This window comes from Spodoptera frugiperda, chromosome 2, assembly GCF_023101765.2.
Source record: "Spodoptera frugiperda isolate SF20-4 chromosome 2, AGI-APGP_CSIRO_Sfru_2.0, whole genome shotgun sequence".
Classification (NCBI taxonomy): Eukaryota; Metazoa; Arthropoda; class Insecta; order Lepidoptera; family Noctuidae; genus Spodoptera; species Spodoptera frugiperda.
This window is the reverse complement of record NC_064213.1, coordinates 6,496,706-6,519,232: the sequence shown is the minus strand read 5'-3', so window position 1 is coordinate 6,519,232 and position 22,527 is coordinate 6,496,706. Positions and strand designations below refer to the sequence as shown.

The 22,527-nt window shown below is 39.5% G+C and overlaps 4 protein-coding genes across 14 annotated transcripts in view; 2 read left to right on the top strand and 2 right to left on the bottom strand.

The window, feature by feature from the left end:
• The first annotated feature begins 3,885 nt into the window (after positions 1-3,885).
• LOC118269316 (RNA-binding protein with serine-rich domain 1-A) lies at positions 3,886-6,411 on the top strand. The gene is made up of 7 exons (XM_035584363.2): positions 3,886-4,020; positions 4,102-4,212; positions 4,434-4,571; positions 4,663-4,806; positions 4,918-5,159; positions 5,456-5,576; positions 5,840-6,411. Coding segments are annotated over exons 1-7 (885 nt in total). The 5' UTR covers positions 3,886-4,018; the 3' UTR covers positions 5,967-6,411.
• Positions 6,412-6,626: 215 nt separating this feature from the next.
• Positions 6,627-9,467, bottom strand: LOC118269315 (cell cycle checkpoint protein RAD17). 2 transcript variants are annotated; one of them, XM_035584362.2, is made up of 10 exons: positions 9,311-9,467; positions 9,110-9,229; positions 8,571-8,862; positions 8,321-8,486; positions 8,099-8,227; positions 7,713-7,894; positions 7,466-7,621; positions 7,110-7,303; positions 6,909-7,030; positions 6,627-6,748 (listed from the first exon to the last, which is right to left on the bottom strand). In XM_035584362.2, exons 1-10 carry the CDS (start codon positions 9,329-9,331, stop codon positions 6,637-6,639), a joined length of 1,494 nt encoding a protein of 497 aa, XP_035440255.2. In that variant the 5' UTR covers positions 9,332-9,467; the 3' UTR covers positions 6,627-6,636. The 2 variants fall into 2 exon arrangements, with proteins under 2 accessions (XP_035440255.2, XP_050557243.1); XM_050701286.1 differs by having other exon boundaries at positions 9,110-9,226; positions 9,307-9,431.
• Positions 9,468-9,914: 447 nt separating this feature from the next.
• Positions 9,915-12,286, top strand: LOC118269435 (NADH-quinone oxidoreductase subunit B 2-like). Its single transcript, XM_035584546.2, has 4 exons — positions 9,915-10,078; positions 10,170-10,479; positions 10,776-10,964; positions 12,050-12,286. The coding sequence occupies exons 2-4, from the start codon at positions 10,175-10,177 to the stop codon at positions 12,186-12,188; spliced, it is 633 nt and encodes a 210-aa protein (XP_035440439.1). The 5' UTR covers positions 9,915-10,078; positions 10,170-10,174; the 3' UTR covers positions 12,189-12,286.
• Positions 12,287-13,176: 890 nt separating this feature from the next.
• Positions 13,177-22,527, bottom strand: part of LOC118268851 (fibrosin-1-like protein) — a 50,845-nt gene continuing 41,494 nt past the window's right edge. For 5 of the 10 annotated variants that reach the window (XM_050701168.1, XM_050701180.1, XM_050701189.1 and 2 more), the window contains 10 exons: positions 20,328-20,387; positions 18,580-20,238; positions 18,322-18,470; positions 17,992-18,130; positions 17,435-17,685; positions 17,068-17,183; positions 16,556-16,845; positions 15,843-15,974; positions 15,415-15,474; positions 13,177-15,299 (listed from right to left, as the gene is read on the bottom strand). In XM_050701168.1, the coding sequence (XP_050557125.1) occupies positions 14,307-15,299; positions 15,415-15,474; positions 15,843-15,974; positions 16,556-16,845; positions 17,068-17,183; positions 17,435-17,685; positions 17,992-18,130; positions 18,322-18,470; positions 18,580-20,238; positions 20,328-20,387 (3,849 nt within the window). In that variant the 3' untranslated portion in view covers positions 13,177-14,306. The remainder of the gene's footprint in view (positions 15,300-15,414; positions 15,475-15,842; positions 15,975-16,555; positions 16,846-17,067; positions 17,184-17,434; positions 17,686-17,991; positions 18,131-18,321; positions 18,471-18,579; positions 20,239-20,327; positions 20,388-22,527) is intronic. The other 5 variants (XM_050701187.1, XM_050701175.1, XM_035583596.2 and 2 more) reach the window with 5 other exon arrangements.

The window sequence follows — 22,527 nt, the reverse complement described above, 5'->3', positions numbered from 1 at the left end:
TGTTAGCCATATAAAAATAATTTATGTATTTCATTAAAATATCTATCTGCATGACAGATGGTTGTATGTAGATGAGAGATGAAGGAAATATGAGATGACTAATATGTAACCTAACCCGCCAACGCCCTTAAATCATGAATTTTAAGAACTAGGTTAAATGAGCTTGGTACATGTTATCTGTTTGGGATGAATCTATATTCTAATGTAGACTTCAAGACTTCAAGTGTGGGAGAGCCATGCTTCGGCACGAATGGGCCGGTTCGACCGGAGTGATATCACGGGCTCCCAGAAATCTGACGTGAAACAACGCTTTCGTTGTATGAGTAAGGTTATCAGAGATCCAAGTACTTCCTTTCCCAATCTTCCCAATCCTTGATTCCCCAACAACCCTTAAATTCCCATAAGGCCAGCAACGCACTTGTAACGCCCTTGGTGTTTCGGGTGTCCGTGGGCTGCTGGCTGGTGCTGCGTCTGCTAATTTACCGGCTTATACCATTCAAAAGACTACTTCGTTGCAACACTGTACAATATACGAACAATACTTCGGTAAGTGTAAAAGCAACTTACTGGCTAACACAGCATGCATGCATTAATTAAAAGCGATTATTATGGTGTTTAGACAGGTATATAATTAGGTACCTATATTCTACAACACACATTACATATGCATAGAACTGAAATAAAATTACCGTTACAACTATTATATTCTTATAACTACGTACAAGAAAGTTTACTCCAACCCCTTATTACTATTTATAGCTATTACGAACAACGAGGTAAGTAGATATTTTATGTTTTAAAGCAGAAACAAATTAATCATAATAAAATTATTACAACGTGGGATGCTTGGCTGAAGCAAGATAAGATTATCGTGAAATAAGTGCGCCTCATACATATTTTAATATAATAATACGGTAGGTAAATACTCTATCACTTAAGATATACGTACCTATGTATAATTTATTATTAACAAGGGACCCGTCCTTGCTTCGTATACTAAGCAGCTTTTTATTTTCAGTTTCTAACGGATTTTACAAGCGGTTTTATATGTATATCATTACATAATAGAAAGTTTGATGATTTAAAGATATCTCCTATATCCATTGGTAAAAATACGGTTCTAACTTTTCTTTCACAATCAAAGTCGAAGTCAAATCATTTATTCCAATTAAACCATATACTTAGGTACTTTTGAAACGTCAACAAAGAAAGAAATAAACAATAGTCTGTCCGTCAGTGAAACTAAGTGCTCGTGTTTCAAAACAAGAATGGACGAACGAATATAAATATCTATTTAGGTACTTAAATTTTAATTAAAATTCTATTTCATTTCATTAATTCTATATACCTACGTATAGAAAATGGGTTATTTGTGAGAATTGAGGAACGTAGTGGAATGTTCAGTTTGTTGAGGGACAGAATTAATTTACATAGGTATAATGAAAACATGTAACATGCTAATATATTTTATACCACTATATACCTGTGGGGTAAATATTTAGCCGCTATATCAGACCAATCAAATAATTCGAGGAGGTAATAGTTATAAAATAATACCGTTATCAAAGCTGGGGATTATAGCTATGTGTATTATAAATGTGTAGGTTCAAATATAGCCTTTCATGAGCTCCACGAGTAGTTCATAGTCTATTGATATTCACTGCTGAAAACCCATAAAGTGCCGCCATCAAATAACCGATAAGAATGACCATAATAGCGAGTTTATCGTGAGAAATACATAATCTTCAGCCGCAAACTATTGTATACTTACGAGTGTTGTTGTAAAAAATATGATGGGGTTATTCATGTAATGAGTATTCGCCCTCTTGTTGGAGTTAATAAACGAGTGAAAAACAAGTTGTGGAGGTTGATTTCGCAATCATGCTTCGTTCAGTGATGTCATCTACATGTAAAGCAGTACCTAAATGTTGATCTTTGTTCCAAATTAACTTTATATAGCTATTGTACGTACGACGAGAAATTAACAACGTAGCTAAGTGATGCTGCGGACTACCTAGCGGATTTATAGGGGCTCCGGCTCGAAAAGCAGGGGTAGGAATGCGATTTTTAGGCAGTAAGAATCTGATACTCCCTCAGGCCTCACCCAAGACGGGAGAAGTCATTGGATGATTCTCTCCTCTCAAAAAAAACCTAAACGATTATAAAATTAAATAAAAAACAAAGCTTTGGTTACTTTACAAAAGCCTTAGTTTTTTTTACTTCTTAAAATAAATGTGAAAAGGCAGGAAGCGTTTGATCTCTATAATTTTCTCGCGGTGATTAAAAGTTTCTAAGACTAAAGGGTGGAAATCTTACATCGATTTTACACATTATTAATAATTAACTTTGTTAATAAGAATGACGTCAATCAACAGTCCGTGACATCCACCTACTGAACTATGTCTAAGAAGGCTTGCAATAATATCCTCGTTTCCACACAAGCAAATTCGAATTCACAGTTCAAATTTTTCAAACTCCTAATGCCTGGTCTCTGTTAAGTCTCTTAATTGGTTCTTACTAAATAGCACCTGTGAAAAGAAGATGTCAATGAAAGAAATAGAAGTTCAAAATATAGCATTTTTCACGTAAACCGCCACGTCGGTCACTGGTAACTGACGCTTAGCGGAGGATTTGCCTTTAACAGTTTTCTTTCGGCAGTTAATGCTTTAAGTGAGACACTTCATTTTATTGATTGTCCCCCAACAAAAGGAAGGGCTGAAGAGGTCACAATGAGTGAGGGCAAACTCTCATAAATGCAACATGGGCTTCCCATTGCTCTAATGTGCGGGCCGTGTCGACCAGCGGGGGGCCTATAGCTAATCATTTCGGTCACTTAACGGCTACCAGTCTTCGAGAGTGATTACCCACGTACGTAATCAATCGACTGTTTATTTACTATTGGAATGGGATCTTGTGACAACTATTATAAGTATAATAATACATTATATTGGATTAAAGAACCAAGAAAGAGAATGATAGGCAGCAATTTGGGAATATCAACTTAAACATCTTATAAATATTGTTTGAAAAATGAAAGATTTGATGTGTTAATAGAGATTATTCCTATTAATTGCGTGATGTTTTTATTATTCCTCGGCTAGGCTTCCTTGATAAATGGACTATAAAGAACACAAACTCTTCAGATTTGTAGTTAGTATTTCTGTATCTACATTGTACCTATCGAGAAACCAACGTGTCATAGCCCACTGGCACTGGCGGTGGGCGTCACGTACATGGCGTACGGACTCCACGTAACTATAAGAGTAACCGTAGATACTAATAGAAAGATGAATAGAATTGTTAAAAATCAATAGCAAGAGTACGATAAAGAAGTACTTCACAATACATTCAAAAAAATTAAATGTGGTGTGACAGTACTAAGTATGTAATAGATAGATACCGAACTACCTTCAGATAGATATTTATGTACAAAGCCTACTTTGTACATAGGGCAGTTTCCTATATTTGTATACTTTTCTAATCTGTGAGTTCTAACCAATTAAACAATGGTAATTTAAAATAAAATACCAGCTTTACGGTTGCAAAAAATGCCAACGAACCGGCCTAGCATACGAAAAATGTTTGTAAACGTATCCGCGGCTAAAGAAAACTTTTAAAGACAGGTTAGATAGCTGAGCTGATGCACCTACGAGGGCAAAAAAGAAATAATTTAATCAATATACTGTTTTAGGAATGCAATGTAACAATATTTCAAAATTGATAATCAAGTTGAGAATATTGATGATTACAAAAAATATTCAAAAAAAGTTAAGAAAAAGCTGAACATTCATTCATATTTATTTTTAATCTGTGGCGCGCTGAATATGTTCATTCAACATAATTTATATTATCTATGGTCGTTTCCTTCTATTACTCATTCAATAGTTCATGCATTCATTCCAAAACTTCAAAAGTTCGTTCTTTCATTCAACTCTCAACGACGCTCGATGAAACAGATTGTTTGGAAGTGATAAAAATAAAATAAATATCATTGAAAAAGTTACGAGAAAACAGTGAAATGTATGTATTTTTCTTAATTTAATTGATTGTTTATATTCAAGCTACGATATTTTCTTAATACGAATGTGTATTTGATTACAGGGCGCGAACTAAGTCGCCTTCGGCGGCATCCGATAAGGATAAAAAGAAACCAAGGGAGAATAAAAAGAAGAAAGGCGATTCAGGATCTAGCAGCAGTGATAGCAGCGGCAGGTACAGTTCTCTTGCAATTCCTTATAAACGAGTACAACTAATAGGCCTAAGTACTAATGATATGTCAAGTTAGGTTATGTTTCGTAGTCGTGTTATTTTGTGGTAATTTCATTTTGTTTTAGTTCATTGTCTTACTTATGAATACTACAGATTTATGTGAAATTTAACTTTATTTAACTTGTGATCTAGTAATGGTGTTAATTTGTGGCATTTTATTGCAGCTCATCAGAAAGTAGCTCGTCTCGGTCGTCATCTAGGTCTTCTTCGAGCAGTTCAGGCAGTTCATCTCGTTCCTCCTCGTCGTCCAGCTCATCCAGCAGCAGTAGCAGCAACAATGACCGTTCCAGACCAAAAAAGAAGTAAGAATTATCTACATGAACTACTCAAACTCAATTTAGAGTTTTGTTCTTTATTACTATGGTGACTTATGGTGTTTATTGTCAATTCTAGAATCTCCCCAAACAAGAGCCCCATCAAGGATCGCCGTGAACCTGATAGAGACAAAGTAAGGGACAGATCTCCACTTGGTGATAAGAAGAAGCAAGCAATTCCATCATCTAATGATAAGAGTAAAAGCAAGGAGAAACATGATAGGTGAGTGATGATGACTGATGTCCTAATACTAATGATTAATAAAGTAATAGTATCTTGTCCTAATGCTATAATTACAATTCTAATGTATCTAAATGGTTATTTTCTCATTAGATCTCCAGGCCGCAAGAAGCGAGAACGCTCTCCACCACCAAGGCCAACACGTATCCATATTGGTAGATTGACTCTGAACGTGACTAGGGATCATGTTCATGAGATTTTCTCAACATATGGTACTGTGAAGGCTGTGGAATTCCCTATGGATCGGCTACATCCCCACAATGGTCGTGGATATGCTTATGTTGAATTCAGCAATGCTGATGAGGCAGAAAATGCCATGAAGCACATGGATGGAGGTAAATTAGTTCAATAATTTAAAATAATAGTGGAAATGTCTTTATTTTCAGTTGATAAATAAGAAATCAATTACAATACAATCTAGTAAATTATAATTCATATTAGTTCCACCATTTGTAAAACAACTGTATTGATTTTTATTTGTTTTTTCAATTTGTCTCAGCTTCAAGTAACTAGTTGCATCTATCTTTTTTTTAAATGTTTAGTAAACAAAGCACATTGTGAAGATAAATACTAGCTATACACTATTAATTGTTGGTTTGTGATGTCTTATGAGTTAACATGTTATTCACAGGACAAATCGACGGTCAAGAGATTACAGCGGCGCCGGTGTTGATTCCATCGCGGCCTCGACGACCATCGCCCCGTCCACCACCACCGAGACACGCGCCACCTCGTCGACACTCTCCTCCTCGGTCAGTAATATTCAAGTTGTTTTATAATTCTCTAATTTGTAATGCAGTACAAAGTTAATTTCGGAAGGCGAAAGTAGCATGTCAAGACTAGAAAATTTTGATTTAGAAATTAAAATAGTTAATGTTTTATTTATTTAAAACTTTATTGCCGGGCATTTTCTGACAGTCAACCTGGGGGTGCAAACGATGAAACGATGAACGAATTTTATTATTGTGTACCAGGATCAATAATATTTTTAACAATATTTGTTTGTAACACACAGGTATCGTCGTCGTAGCCCGCTTCCCCGGCGTCGGTCCCCGCCGCGGCGGCGCCGCTCGCGCTCCCGCTCGCCCCGCGCGGCACCTCGCCGCCGACGCTCCAGGTCCTCCTCCTCCTCCTCCCGATAACTCCCTCACACAGACACACAGATCAACACACCCTCGCCGCTTTGCATGCAATACACCAACACAACTCATTTGACCCTGACTTATTATTTGGGAGCCTCTCATAAATATTTGGTACACATGTTCCAGATGACACCAGAGGTAAGTATGACTCTGCTTCCCATCTATATGGTCATTATATTGTAGACTTGTTATGTAATGCCGATGTTTAGCGCAGGTGAGTATTCCTGTTTATGACTGCAATATTATTTGATTATATTTTTAACGGGATGTTTCTTGTTATAAAAGCTTGCAAAATGGAAACAACTGAGTGAGTGCCCAATCCAGATGAACTGTACCAAAAAAAACTAAATCAGTGTGGAGTGTAATGTAATAATATTGTATTTGTAAATTCCAAAACACAGAAAAGCTGACTCTTCTTTGCTAATAAATTGTATTAGTAAACTGACTTTTAATTTTTATTCCCAGATCCAAAGATCCTGTTTCCAATGTCAAGTAGAAAACTTGTTCTACAATTCTATTTTGATTAAGTGTTGTTTTCCTTCTAGTTGTAATAAACAATAATAACTTTTAAGCATAATGATGTATTTTATTTCATTAGAGTAGCTAAATAGAACATGACATGCTGATTATTTGATGAATAAGTAGTTAATAATAATACCATAATAATCAATCAGGTACCAGTTTTATTACTTATTATTTTACAATATGTTTGGTAATCAGAAACTAATATTTTTCCTTTGTACAAGTAGTTTTCTTCTAATAATCTGAGTTCTCGTACAGTTCTGAAATAAAAGCATATAATAATTAAAGCAAGCTTATTATACTAACTAAAAAAATCTGAGAAAGTAGTCAGACGAAAGAACATAGTCTTCATCTCCATGGAACATAGCATTGAGAATATCAAAACATACTAAGAGCCTTTTGAAGAGTGGTGATACTTACGGATATTGTATCTTCATATTTTTTGGACCCCTGACTGGGTTCCAAGCTGAGACAGGAGCTTTGTTGGCGAGCATCAAACTGGCGACTGCATTATACAAACCATATTCTTGACACATTTTTTCCTGCAAAAACAGTTTAATTTGTTATAAAAATCTGCTGACCGTAAGACTTATTTTTCCATTCAGGATAATTGCTACTTACTCTCCATTCAGCCAGCATTAAGTCTGAATCGCTAAGCGCTGATGCGGCTTTGTCCACATGATCGATATTTGAAAAGTGTGGGAGATAATTTTCTTCCAAAAAGTTTACGAAAGACACAGGTTGACTGATGAATTGTTCTACTATATCTTCAGGAGTATGTGTGAACTTCTTACTGCCGCTGTCTGTTTCTATTACTGAAAATAAGTATAATATTATAGTAGTTTGCATTTACATCATTAAGACCACTTTTATGACTAAGTTTAACTCGTGTATTGAAACAGATCACACAGGATACAGTGTAATTTCTATTTATGTTTTATAAATCAGCAGTGTGGTTAAATATAAACTATGTTTACCTTTAGGATTCAATACTCTGCCGACTCCATGTAAAATGCTAACTGATTCATCTTTCCCTAAAGACATAAATTTACTGGTCTTTTTCTTTCTTGTAGTTTTACTTTTTGATTCTTTTCCATGCACTATACTGGTGTCCATGTTTTGCTTTGATCCTCCTAGAACAAAACAATATTCATTATCAAAAATCCAATGCATAGTTAGAAAGTTAATTATAAATATTATTTGGCATGTAAAAGGTTCTATTACCTTTCAAGCATGCAAAATGCAGGTTCAATACAGCTGATCTCACATCTCCAGCGGAAGAGTTAACTACACATTCAATCACATCAGCTGTTGGGGTGTTATACACAGCTGTGTGCTTTTTACTAATTATAGTAGCAACCCGTTTTAATGCTGCCCTTAAATTCGTTGGGGCTACACTGTTGAAACTGAAATTACATAGAAAAGTATACAATATACACAATATTACATAGACATAGAAAGGAAAAAGTTCAAATATTCCATGTAATACAAAATTTTTAGTAAGTAAAGTCCAATCCAATAAGACTATGTCCTGACCAACTTAATACTGATGTGGAGAGCTTCGGTTCTAAGTTTGTAACCCCAAGAGTAGAATTAAGGTGGATACTTACCTAATATGATGTATGTTAAACTGCTCTTTTAGACTTGGTGTAAAGATATTAGAAGCTGAATTCTTGTTATCAGTATGAGATTCTGAGCATATGAACACTATTGGTGACTTTGCCCTTTGCTGATATTGCCTAAAAATTATATTACATTAGTCACACTATATTTTAGTTTGCCTATATAGGTAAATATAATAAATAAATTATGTATGTAAATAAAATGCTTACAGTAGAACTTCTGTGAATTCTGAAGGCGTCCTCATGAAGGTATTTGGGAAATCTTCCACTAGAACCAATTTTTTACTATTACCATCCAACAAGGATGTGAAATTGGCTGCATTTAGTAAGAAGTCTAGAAATCTGACAGACTGTCTTTGTTTGAATTCATATTCACCTGAAAAATTAAGGACTAAAATAAGTATCATAATAGTTTTTCAAATAAGACATCAACTTCATAAATAGAACCTAAAAATATTACCATTTTCACTAGGAATATCAATATCCAAAGGAGTTATCCACTCTGTAATTCTAATACCATACTTTTTGGCTAAAACCTGCAATGTTATAGTTTTCCCGCAGCCCACAGGACCAGTCATGAGTAACATATCACTGTTATTGTTATTGCTCACAGTTTTAACCCAATCTTCTACTTCTTGAACCTTCTTATTGTGAACAGCTAAATCCTCAACATTGACTGGTTCAAATGTCTTCATCCAATGTTTATGATCCTTTATAATGAATTCTTTTCCACCAGTATTGGTCTCTGAAACCTTTACAAAAATGATAATAATATAATGACATATCTTTGTAATAAATAAAAATAGGACAAAACTGATAGATGGGTATTTAATATAATGAAATCAATCTTCCTTCAAAGGGCATAATAATGTAATAAACGTAATTTTTAAATAGTAATATTGTCACCGACTATGGGACCAACAAAAGGATCCTGTATTTGATAATCGTACGTACCAGTAAAGAGGGAAAAATAAAAACACCGCAATATTAGGAACCCACCTCATTCTCTACTATTTCATTACTCTCTTGTTTCTTCTGTATTTGCTTATCAGTTTTTATTTTCTTCGACGGTTTTTCTTCATCATCAAAGTCGAACATCGGCTTGAACCATTTTTTCTCCTGAAATAAAATAGATTCAGTTTTGAAAATCACAAATACGTTCTTCCCAGTACAATTGTTTTGTTCTGTTTGAGTACTTACTTTCTTTACGTTACTGGTCATTTTGGAAGGTGTTTGTACTTTCTAACAGGAATAATGTTACACGATGTTATTAATTACAAAATATTTTTTTCGTTCAAATTCAGACTCAACAACATAACAGTTTTGAACTTTTGAACACAATAATATGACATTGACAGTCCAGTCCACAGATAGTGTCAATGTCAGCTGTTTGATTTTTCAAATGTCTTCTACACAGATAATGTAATACTATTGTCTCTGTGAAAATCTTAATGTTCCGATCGCGATCTAAAAATCATTAAGGGAGGTCAGCAGCATCATCATAATGGTGATGAAGATAACTACCATTTTAATTTAAAAGCTTTTATTTTCATTGTGCAACCGGACCACTAAGTCTGTATAGTCTATGCCGGATTAAATTACTGTCAAATTTGACTTCACATTAACTGTTTATGAAGTTCGATATAGGTGTAAACTACACTTGTTTTGGTAAAATATTACTACAAATATTTCTTTTCAATTCAATGAAATGAACATTTTTGCTAATAGATATATTTTCTTTAAATAGTGGACTCGAAAACACACAGTTAATTTATAGTAAATGCTAATTAAATCAGTTATTGATTTTATTTCTCAAAACGTTATGTCAAATGTCAAAGTTCCTTGTGAATGCACCGTAAATTACGTAAAATTGGCACCTTGTTTTAGAGATTTTTCAATCGTTTTAGTTTTAAGTGAAATTGCGTATTTATCTGTACACGAACTATAACTGATTAATGCGTTAAACTTGTAAGTAGTCAGCCATAATGAATCTTATGAAAATCATAAAAGTGATGTTATGTTGACAATAACGTGTGCATTGTGTTCTTGTATTTTCTAGGCATTATGCAGGCTATTAAAGCTTTGGGGGCTGCGGCTCCGTCTACGATGTTGTCTGTAGTAAAGAAGGGAGCTTTTGCGCCCGTTGTAGAAAAAATAAGGCAGGTCCATTTGCCTGCTCCCAAGCCTAATGAAACGAGGCCTTACTCGCCGTTTCAAGATGCTACTAACATGGCTGAGATGGCAGTGGCCAGGCTTGACGACTTATTGAACTGGGGAAGGAAAGGTTCAATGTGGCCCATGACCTTTGGTTTGGCTTGTTGTGCCGTAGAGATGATGCACATCGCCGCACCTCGATACGACATGGACAGGTATGAAACAAACAATACAACAACAATAATTCAATACGTACCTATACCATTTTCAATAAAAAATATAACTGAAATTTAACCAAATTTGATTATATTTTATAATTAAACTTAAATACTTCTGTCTCTGTGTAGCTATCTTATCTCTATCCACAATAAAAAACCTATAATAGTGTATCAAAAACCAACAACACCAATAAATAACAAATCAATTTGATATTTATTCAGAATAGAAATGTATTTTATTCAGCTTAGAACACTTGTACAATAAATAATAATATAATCTACTTACTTTCAAGGTATGGTGTGGTGTTCCGTGCATCTCCTCGTCAATCAGACGTTATGATCGTAGCTGGTACTTTGACCAACAAGATGGCTCCGGCTTTGAGAAAAGTCTATGATCAGATGCCAGACCCAAGATGGGTTATATCTATGGGCAGCTGTGCAAACGGTGGTGGTTACTACCATTACTCTTACTCTGTTGTAAGGTGAGTAATTTATGTATGTTACATTGCTTTACCAAATTAAAATTGATAGGTTAATACTTTATCTATAGTGGACTTAAATAACTCTAATAATATACAAGTTAATGTAAGAAGTAAGCTTGAAATCTTGATAATGCCTAGCCTAGTCTGAGGCTTTAGGGTGTTTTTCTTAAGAGATGTGATATGTAGCTATGCTACAAGATATAGATATAGATCATTTCTACTGATACTAAGCTATGTAGCTGTATGAGGAAGATGCGCAGCTCGAGTATATGATGTATCAATAGTAGGGAAGCCATCTATAGCATGCATCCCAAACATAGCTTAGCTGATTCCATTTCCATCAGCACTATGCGCTGTGTGCCAATGAATATGATTGGTGGAAAAACACTTAACCTCTTATTATAGAAGCTGTCGATAAACTCTCTCTAACCTGTCTCAAGTTCAGCCAGTGTCAGTCCAGGGGTGGTTAAGCTTACAGATTTGATAATAGTTTAAATGACCAAAATGTACAGAGGATATTGTGATTGCTATACAGGCAGTCTAGATAAGAAGATAATTTCAATGTGCAACTTGCTGGGCTTCATAACTTTCGGAATAAATTATATAATGTTATGCATGTTAGACAAAGATCCTGTTTGACTGACGTCCAAAACAGTGCAAGTAACATCAAAGGTAAAATGTACAACTTAATTCACATACTACAGCATTCTTACACGAGGCTTCTCTCTGATAGTATAAAAGCTACTCACAAACCTTATACATTGAAATTCTATAAAATACATACATGATATTACCTGTGCTAAAGACAGTGATGACACGTGAAACGTTTGCGTTGTTTCGTCGTATGACCTCAATTACCACCCTCCCCAATCCCCAACCCGCAAAAGGCCGACAACGCACTTGTGTGTTCTGATGTTTCAGGTGTATGTATATATAGGTGGCTCCGATTGCTTACCACCAGGTGATCCGAGGGTTCGTTTACCGGCTTACTCATAAAAAAAAGAAATCCATTATCCGCAAATAACATAACAAGGATAATGGTGATCTCTTCTGATGTCTAATTTATGGCTTTGTTTCTTTTCCAGGGGTTGTGACCGTATCGTACCCGTTGATATCTATGTACCTGGATGCCCACCCACAGCTGAAGCTTTGCTCTACGGAGTACTTCAACTACAGAAGAAAGTGAAGAGAATGAAGACCGTTCAGATATGGTACAGAAAATAAATGACATACTTCAATCAATAAAATAGATGATTTTATATTTATGTAAATTTTACTCTCAGTTGCAGTAATAAATGCTATACCTAGTGCAAGCATACCTACTTCTTATTGTTTTATTTACCCCTGAATACTATACCTAGCTAGTTCAGTAAACTTAACGTAACCACGAAATTCCTAATCCCAAATATAAATAGGTCAACCATAAAAGGAATGTGGGAAGATATTTTTACCCTAATGTGGAAAATTGTCATGGAGTTCCCTCATCTGAGGAAAATAAATGAGACTCTTATTAGGACTGAAGTTAGACCCAGCTCAAGACGACTTGTGTAGAATTTAATGTGTATCAGAAACTATTTCTGCAGTCGATTCTAGTTCATCAAAATTGAAGAATTATATGATACCTATCCTACTATGTAGAGAATAAATGTGAATATGATTGTAGCCTGGGATTACACAATCTATAGCCTACCTAGGTTATGGACAGTCACTAGTAGAAATTAGTAAAAAATATGTGGTTCTAGTCTAGCCTTGTCTTAAATGTCTTGAACTGACACCATCTGGTATATTACGACAAAATGTAGCCAATTTTGAAGTAGCTAGGTAAATAGAAGTCAAACTCGTATGAAAAAAGCAGAATTATATTGATAATTTTAGTTGTGTTGTGTAGGATGATAATGTCGAAAAATAATATCATGTATCTACTATGTCCTCAAAAAATATATTCGAGTTTGATAAAAATTGTGTCTCATGCTATTTATTAAAAAAAATGGCAAGAGAATCAATGCCAGCAAGCAAAATTATGATCTCTTCAAATTAGGTTTGATGCATAAAGCAGTTTGGTTTCCTAATATTTTTTGTATACGAAGAGCTACAGCAGAAGCATTATTCAGTTAGTCATCCTCATTTTGAAACACAACAAAATTCTTGTTGTTTGTTATAAAATAACTCCTGGGAATAGAAAGAGAATGGGAAAGGGTCACAAAAAATCATGTTGGTATAAAAATCAAAAGTTTTAATGGTATTTTCTGAATCGCACCAAGCTTTCATTTACTTTTAGTATACAGAATGATTTTGAATAAACTATAATAATTCTGAGTCATTCCTGAGATTTTAAGAACACAAACCGTCAAATGTATCTGTTGTTACAGATCCTAAATTCAATTTTGTCTGACTCAATGCCTTTTCATTAATGATTTAATGGCACATAAGAGTTTGCTAGTACATGTCGTAATAATAAGGTCGCTAAACAAATAATTTCAGATTACTTCATTGCTCACAAATACTTAAACCGAGAACACCATGATTTCTGATAAATACAAATCCGCCCATTATTGTGTAACTGTTACATCTAGATACCTGATAAGAGACACTACTTTGAAGTCAGACAAAATGTATTTCACAATACAATAATATCACATATTTTAAATGCATTTAAACGAAATAACTGCTATTCCTGAAATTGTGTTCACTAATAGGAGTATAAATAAATAAATAAAACTCCACTGGTACAATTGAAAAACCATTGAGATTTTTAACGGAAGTGTAAATTAAACTCCCGATGCAATAATAATTTATGGGATTTTCTTTTGTATGACGTTAAATAAACCAATTCTATACTTTAACGCTAATTTACAAACTAATATTTACAGTTTATTTATAAGTATATATAAATATGTATAATTATATCGATAGCGATTTCGATAATCCTATCCTTCACAATAATCAGCAATTTTCATGTATAATTAACTAATAATGGTCACAATAACAACTCGATAGATATTTCCATGTAAATAAACAAGCAGTAGTGTACAAGGCCGGCGGCGACGAGCGGCCAGTGTCCTCGTCCAATATTGCACACAGAGAGAAAGCGAGCTCGTCGCACTCTCCAGTCTCACTCCGCCTCGCCGCCTGCTCACTCACTCGACTACCTTAGCGTCCCAACAACGGCGAGACGGCCGGCCGACGGAACCGACACCGTCAGTAAGCGACGTTACAATAAATAATTCTCTAAACCGATAATGCGAAACGATATACATTAAATTAGTCGTACTCTCACTTGCGACGTCGTTTACGCTACTCTATGTACACACTCGGCGACACGGCGGTTGCGCCTGATCGCTATCATCGCGGCTCTTCCTTCTTGAGCAGGTCTAGCGGCGCCAGGGGAGCTAGCGGCGGGGCCAGGGGCGCCAGCGGGGCCAGCGCCCCGTGCGACCCCAGCGGCGCCAGCGGGGCGTGCGGCGGCAGCGCGCGGTGTAGTAGTGGGCTCGACTTCATCTGCTGGTGGTGCGCGTACGCACTCAGCATCTTGGCGCGGTCTTCTTCCGCGCGTATGGCCGCCTCCACTAGCGGCGCGAACCGCATGTGTTGGAGCGGGTCGAACGAACGGTAGGGGTCCCACGGCGGGGGCGGCGGATACGCGGCCAGCGAGGGCGGCGGCGGGTGGCGCGGTGGTTCCTTGCGCTCGTCCTTGACCTCGACAGCACCGTTGCGGAGCGGCGAGCGCGCGCGCGCCCGCTCGAGGTCCCGGTCGCGCTGGTCGCGCTGCTCGCGCGCCTTGCGTCGCTCGCGCTCGTCCCTCTCACGGCGCTCGCGCTCGTCCCGCTCGCGGCGCGCCCGCTCGCGCTCCTCGTGGTCGCGGCGGGCGTCGGGCGCGGGCGGCGCGGGCGGGCGCACGTTGCGCCAGGCGTCGTGCAGCGCGCCCAGCGGCGGCGCGTGGTGCACGCCGTGCAGGGAGGAGGACAGCGCCAGCTCGCGGCCGTACGCCGTGAGGCCGAAGGGCGGCGCGCCGGGGTAGGCGCCGGGCCCGTAGCGTCCGAAGGGAACGCCTGAAACGCGCACAGCTCGGTGAGACGGGGCGGGCGCGGGCGCGGGCAGGCCGGGCTCGAGGCGGCGGAGCGTACCTAGGTGCGGGTGGTGCAGGTAGGGCGCGGGCGGCAGCTCGTAGGGCGAGCGGTAGGTGGGCGGGGGAGGCGCGGGGGTGGGGAAGGCGCGCAGCTTGTCCTTGTCGGCGGCGCCCGGCACGGCGGCCCCACCGCCTGTCTTCTCCTTCTGTTGGTGGTTGTAAATCTCCCAAGCTATCCTAACGTGCATCGCGTTCCATTTTCCACTTTTCTGAAGAGCCAAAACAGTACATTTAAAATCGGTAATCAACAAGGTTTAAAATGTTATGTAATTATAACAAGTGCATGCATAAAGTATGTAATGTAGTGCTAAGAAGGAAACCTACCGCGACAGCGGGGCGTGGTGGTGGTTTAGAGGTGGAGTCGCTTGCGGCTGACACTACGGGCTGTTAACATTATGCGATGCAGGGTTAATGATTGGAGCAAATTAAAACATAAATCAAGCATAAGCAAGTATTTAAGAGAAATTTATCAGTACTTAAAAGAAATGATTTCGTGATGTGAGAAAGACACAGAAGGATTTATTTATTTATAGTTAGGTTTAAATTATGATTAAGACTATATGCTACCAACAAGTAGTAAGCTGGTTGATTACAACAATGAAGATTTCGAAAACAGAAATATTAATCGAAAATTATACATGCATTATGTTTGTTAACTATTTAAATAACTGTACAATTTAATGTAAGAACTTGCTTAAGACATTTAAAATAGATCATGAGAGAATTATGTAAAATATGTAAAGGACAATCACCTTGGGAGCGTATGTGGTGAGTGGCGCAGGAGGCACGTAGGGCCCAGTAGGGTGCAGTAAACTCGATGAGTACGGGTAGCCAAGTCCGATACCACTCCGATATAACGAAGACATTTTGCTCACATCTTTGAACTGAAAATTGATAAGTTGCATTTTAGATAGTAGTACTTAGTACCTGTGCACTCAAGGTACGAATGAATATTTTTAGACTAGTGCAAAACAAAATGCGTGATTCCTGTTATTTTATTTAATTGGTGATTACGCGCTCATAACATAAATTGATAGTAGAACTCGATACGCATATCGTCTCGTACTTTTTTAGATTATAACAGATGTTAAAGTCCACTCAGTATTGAAAGTATTGCTTGTGTGTTTTATGTGTAATAGTGGGATTGCAAAACTCTTTATTTTTCAACGATGGAGGTCATTTATGTTAATAATAAGTCCATATCCAACAAAATTTTAAAACTAGCCTGGCATACATTTGGCGTCCATGATAGACAATTCAATTTGGACATTTAAAGTGCTTGTATACAGATAATGCTTTGATTTTGGCATTGAAAAGTGTGCAAATAGCTTCACTAGAGAACTGACAGACAGACTGACACTTTAAAATTGTTTGTTTGACGTTCAAAAGTGCGTTCCTGGACAAAATGGAATTGATTTTGAGTTTGACTTGTGTATGTGTGTAGAAAGAATATAGGAATACATACCAGAGGCGCATGTGGCACGAGTAGTTGATGTGGATGTGCGTGCGGCGCGTGTGGCGCGTGTGGCGCGTGAGGCGGGTGGGGCGCGTGAGGGGCGTGTGGCGCGTGTGGCGCGTGGGGCGCGTGCGGCGCGGGGTGCTGGTGCACGTGCGTGTGCTGGTGCTGGTGCTGGTGGTGGTGCATCTCCGTGCGCACGCCCGCGGCCCCCACGGCGCCCACCCCGCCGCCCACCGCGCCCGCCGCCGCCAGGAACCGGCTGTCCAGCTCGCGCCGCAGGAGATCCGCGCCCGGACCTGGAACATACGCATCTACATGTACAACAAATACTTTCAATGATGATGATTCGAAGTCGCTGAATGAGTAAATGTTCATATTGATTTCCTTTCCTTATAAGTAATTGCAATTTATCAAGCAAAGAAATTATTTTTAAACACAACACGTCGCTGTTGATGCACAATAGTATGCTCAATAACTTTTTCTTCACAATTATAAATTTATAGAAAACTTAAACTTACTACTTTGAAAGAGTGATTCAGCCGAGAATGGATTGGGATTAGGTGGTGGGAGTGGAGCACCAAATAATGGAGGAGCAGGCGCGAAACCTGAAGGACGCTCCGCACCCGTCGGCCTGCTGGAAGAGAGACGGATATGATTAATTATATGACTATCATACATGTATCATACTGTAATGTGATCTTAGCAATACAAAGCTCTTTTCTTTTAACTACAGGTTTGAATAACTGATGTTAACCCAAAATCGTTGGATAAAAATCGATTGTTGATTAGTTGTATTTGTATAGTCAGGTCATAAACTTAGATTTAGATAGCTTATCAATTTAAGAAGTTCAGAGCATGGCAAGAGATGACACATGATGTACTCACGTCACCCCCCAGTGCGCAGGCGGCTTGGCACTAGAACTGATGCTGGGCACGGTGGGCACGGGCGCCAGCGAGTGCGTCAGGTGCGGCGCTGTGGGGGCCGCCGGCGTCGGCGTGGGCGCTGCCAGCGGCGCCGACAGGGCCGGGCCCAGCGTGGGCGCCAGGGGGCCACCCAACGTAGGCGCCAGTGGTGCACCCAACGCACCCACCAGGGGAGTCGGCAGTGGACCCGATAGCGACACCGGCAGAGGACCCTGTGATTTATACCGTTTATATTTATACAGTTCAATACAGCATCTTATTTTCATTCTGCTTAGGTTCATACAATGTTCTTCCTCTCTTTCCACCATACTTGTTGATTTTGTGTGTGCATGTGTGATTCTGACGATATTAATAGATACTAAATGATATCAAGAGAATTTCATTAAAATAATTTTATGCAACTTATACTACAAGTATTCATTTACTATTTTAGCGATGATCATTAGTGTCTTGTACTTGCTGAAGGCGTTTGCAGTATGAGAAAGGTATGAAATAAAATAATATTGTTTCTGCCTTACCGGTAATGGCGCTGCTAAGGGTGTGGCTAGCGGGGCGGCGAGCGGCGCGGCCAGCGGCGCGACCAGCGACGGCGCTAGCGACGGCAGGGAGCTCGCCGCAGACGCGGGCGTACTACGGGACAAACTGCTGATATTGCTGCTGGAATCAACCACAACGTTGTGTGAGATTATTGAAGTACATACAAATTATAGTCTTGGGACGTTCATTCACCACCATATTCAAAAACTTAGCTCCAAATGACGAATGTACTGCCACGATGGTGGGTCCGCCGTTTCTCGACTTCAATGCTAATTCTAAAACATACATGAAGACGTGCAAGTTCGACGTACCTGAAACTTTCGCGTTCCCTGTTCGGACTGTGTCCGCGCGGAGAGTACGAGAGTGCTGCACCAGCTGCGCCCGTCGAGCCCGGCGTGTGAGGACGAACGCCCTTCGGGGTTTTTGGTGCCACTAAAGGTGATGCTGATAAACTTGTTCTCTGAAAGAATTAATTTATAACATTGACAAAATGAAAATCTCTAGTAACTTAACATAAGTTTAATACTTATTAAGAGCAGTTTAATTTCCTTATCAATAGAGTTACATACCGTGTCAGCAGAGTTCCTCGGCGATGCCGCAGCAGGGGGTAGGTAAGGACTGTGTTGCATTGTAGCAGCGTACGGCGTATACAAGGGAGGGTAGGAAGAACCGGAGTACACGGCTGGGGGCGGATAACTATTGGAAGCTAGAGTAGAGGACACTATCGGACTCTCTGTACGAGCTGGTAGTTCACAAGACGACACTGGAGGTTGCCTCGAGTCTATTATGGGAGGTGGAAGAGGGTGGTTACTGCTGCCACCGCTAGTCGTCGACACCGGGGTGACAACCGTAGGTGTACAACTCGATGTGGGTAATGCGTCCACGTGATTACTAGGTAAATGTGACGATATTGATGTCGCAACAGAGGTTGGCTGTTGCGGTATATTGATACCCGGGTGGGACTTAAGGCTGGGGGTGAAAGAAGACATCGTGGTACTTGTAATAGAAGCTAAGGTAGAAGGGGGACCAATGTGATTGGGTGTCGACGTTGGTAAGGAACTAGGGTTGACAACAGGTAAATGACTTGATAGACTCGTAACGGAATGACTGTTTATCGGATGATTTATAAGGGGGACTGAAGATTGACTTGTCGCAGAGGGAATATGACTGGATGAAATGTGGTTGGATATGCTGAAGGGAAGATGTGACGGTCGGTTTGCATACACAGGCTGAACGGAATGTTTCTGTAAACTCGACTGACTCTGGTAAGCTATTGAGTGAATACTGGAACTTATACTGGAGTTTACATGACTAGACCCGATCGACGGGGTGGGGTAGGGGCGAGAGGTCGGCGCGGCCGGAGAGAGCGACCGTCCCGTGAGAGTTTGACTCGGAAGACAGCTCGGAATTGAAGACGGCGTCGAATGTGGTGTTACGCTTGGCGGCACACCATTGACGCGGTTCGAAAACGAGGTAGGAACGGAGGGATGAGTCTGAGCTACGACCGGTTGATTTCTGACGTCATGGCCGGGCATCACTGGATGCGCCTGCGTGTGCGGTACGCGGCTCTGGAGACTAGGATGGGGCGCCTGCGCGGGGCTGGGCGCCAGGTGCGGCGGCCGGGCCGGGTGGTGCGCGGCGTGGGCGGGGTGCGCCGGGTGGTGCGTGTGCAGGTCCAGCGGCGCCGGGGGCTGCTCGGCCGGCTCGGTTCGCGTCTCATGGTTCGTATGCCGATAGTCAGGCAACGCGGCGGCAGCGTGTGATTGAGACTGAGATTGATAGGCGGTATGTGAAGGGAACAGGGGAGAGGGAGCGGGAGGTGCGGGTGGGGCGGGGGTCGGACTGTCTGCAGAGGCTCTCGCGCCCGGCTGCAACTTGCTGTTGCTGGCGGGCCGCTCGGGCGTGTCGGGTCCGGCTGCGCCGACTGGTCGCGCTGGGATTTGTGTTGCAGCGTGACCGTCGAGAGCCGGAATGTGCGCGCCGTTGGGCCTGTGCGGCGTGTCGCAGAAAGGCGGCGGAGGGAGAGCAGGCGGCGGTAGAGCTGCCGGCGCGGGCGAGGGCGCGGGCTGCGGCAGCGGCGCCGGCGCGGGGCTGGCGCTGCCCCCGACGGGCGCGCGCGACAATGCGAGCGCGCCCCCGCTGCCGCCTCGAGCGACCAGTTCGTTTTTGGCACTTGCACCCGTAGCTGCCGCACCTGCCACCCGGAAAAGAGAGCCTGCATCCGACGCCTGAAAAACAAAGTAAATTGAAATGATTAATTATCTTTATAACTTTAAACGATATGTAAATTAGTAATACAGGTTGTTGAAATACTTACATCTTCCATTGATGCATCGTGGTACCTTGGAGAAGCATTTCTGCTGTTTTCGGGACTTGCCTGGAACAAAATTAATTTATTGTTAGTTTTGGTTTGGTTTGAGAATAATTAATTTGAAACGTATCTTAGAATAAACAAAACAATTAAAATTAAAATGTTAATTAATTTATATTTCTTTGCATTTTAAATATTTCAAATTTTAATCAATTAGTACACGAGTTTTTTTCTCGACTGAGGTGGTAAGTTGGAAATGTTGAAACTCAGTTGTTTTTAAATAAGTAAATAAATATTGTTAACCACAAATAGTGGTTGCACAGACAACTTATAGCAGTTCCTTGATCAAGAACTAATAAACAGGTATCAGACACCAATAATTCGACCAATTTTCATAACTAATAACAAGCAAGAACGGTAATTGCCTTGACCAGCACCGCACCGTACAATACACCATAGATAGGGGGGTAATAGAAACGTTTGTAATTGTCTCCAATTAACTTCATAAAAGACAAGTGATTATAGAAGCTCAGGTAAAGTAATAAAAGTGTCCGCAAATACTTATTAAGTATCTCGTCAAAGGGATTGCATGCGGCGGTGGTCGTGTGTTCGGTTCACGTCGTTAATAAATAATGAGAAGTGGCCGCTGCCGACAGCGGACCGTTACAATGTTAGCGCTAAGCCGTCAACCCGCACCAGGACATCGTTTGACGCTTTGAATAGCTGCACATTTTAACGCTATTTGTGTCACCACACGTATCCAACTTGAAACGAAACATTTTTAGACAAATTGACGTCAATCATGGAACTAAATTACTAGATTACACATTTCGGTTTATTTACATGAAATTAGAAGTTATTGATGCGAAACAGTGAAAATGGATTGTAGATAACAAGAAACTAATTTTCTTAGCGAAATTGATTAACTATTTATAATTGGGCTTGCCAACCGTCGTGAAAACTGTATATTAAGACAAAGGTCTATTTCAGTACTAGGTAATTTAGTTGGTATGAGAACAAAGGTCTACTTCAACTTTTCTTAAGTACTAGGTAATTTAGTTGGTACACGCGTTGAAATATTATTATTGTATGACTTATTGTATGTTTACTGTTCCAAATACCGGTTTAAGGAATTTTGCGTACAAGTACATAATAACGGTTTGAAAATTAAAGGAAAATTTTAAGGAATTTATTTATAATAATCAATATTAAATGCGCTTTGATGGAATTTCCTCAATTCCAAAGATGGAATACGTATGTACAAACTATAATGAAGATTCAAATATGTGTGTAATTCTCTCTAGCGCGCACGTATGGAGCCGAGACGAGACGAAGCAATGCGACCCCGTTGGTCCGTGTCTTTATGTACCGCCACGATTAGTATTCACAATATGTGTGTCTATTGTTCAAACCTAACACAATAACCGCCTTCGGGTTTTTTGTATTCATTAGATGAAGATGAAATCACGTCTTGACACAAAGACATGCTAATGAGAATTATAAGTAAAACGATCGCTTACATTATAAAGTACGTGATGGGTGCTTGTTACTTCACATTACCATAACTTGGATACATCAAATTCTAGTTAGTACTAAACATTCCTTAGTAGCTGTAAAAAAAAGCGAGAGAACATAAATCCTATTGAAAAATTAAAATTGTAAAAAACAAGAACGTTGTCAAACAGCTTCTCGAATTATCAATCCCACTTGACTCTTGTTTTTCTTCTGAACAAAGAAAATAGAAAATTAACTATACAATTTTTATCTGTTTTAAAGTGTCCCGTTTGTAATATTATACTCAGATTTATCGATAAAAATTGTTTCATTATTTTTTCGCCGATAAATCCTTTTTAAGTTTATGTAATCGGATTACCCGTCCCTACTCGGAAAATCAGCATTTTATTGTAGCTTTGTGAATCTACGTGAAGATATCAAGCGAAGAATATATTTTTTTTACAAAAATAAGAACAACCGTGGGACAAAAGCTAATGAACATATTTCAAGCTTTAAAAAAGATCAGTGTGACACATCGAATGTTCACTCAATTACAAAAATAATAGTTTTAACAAAAACATAATAAATGCTAACAATTTCTGAAACAATAAAAGTTTATTTATTTTATGGCGCGGGTTTCAAGTATTTAAAGGGAATGGAAAGTAATTACCCGGTGATATTTACGAGCTAGCGCCGAGAACGACTCAATAAA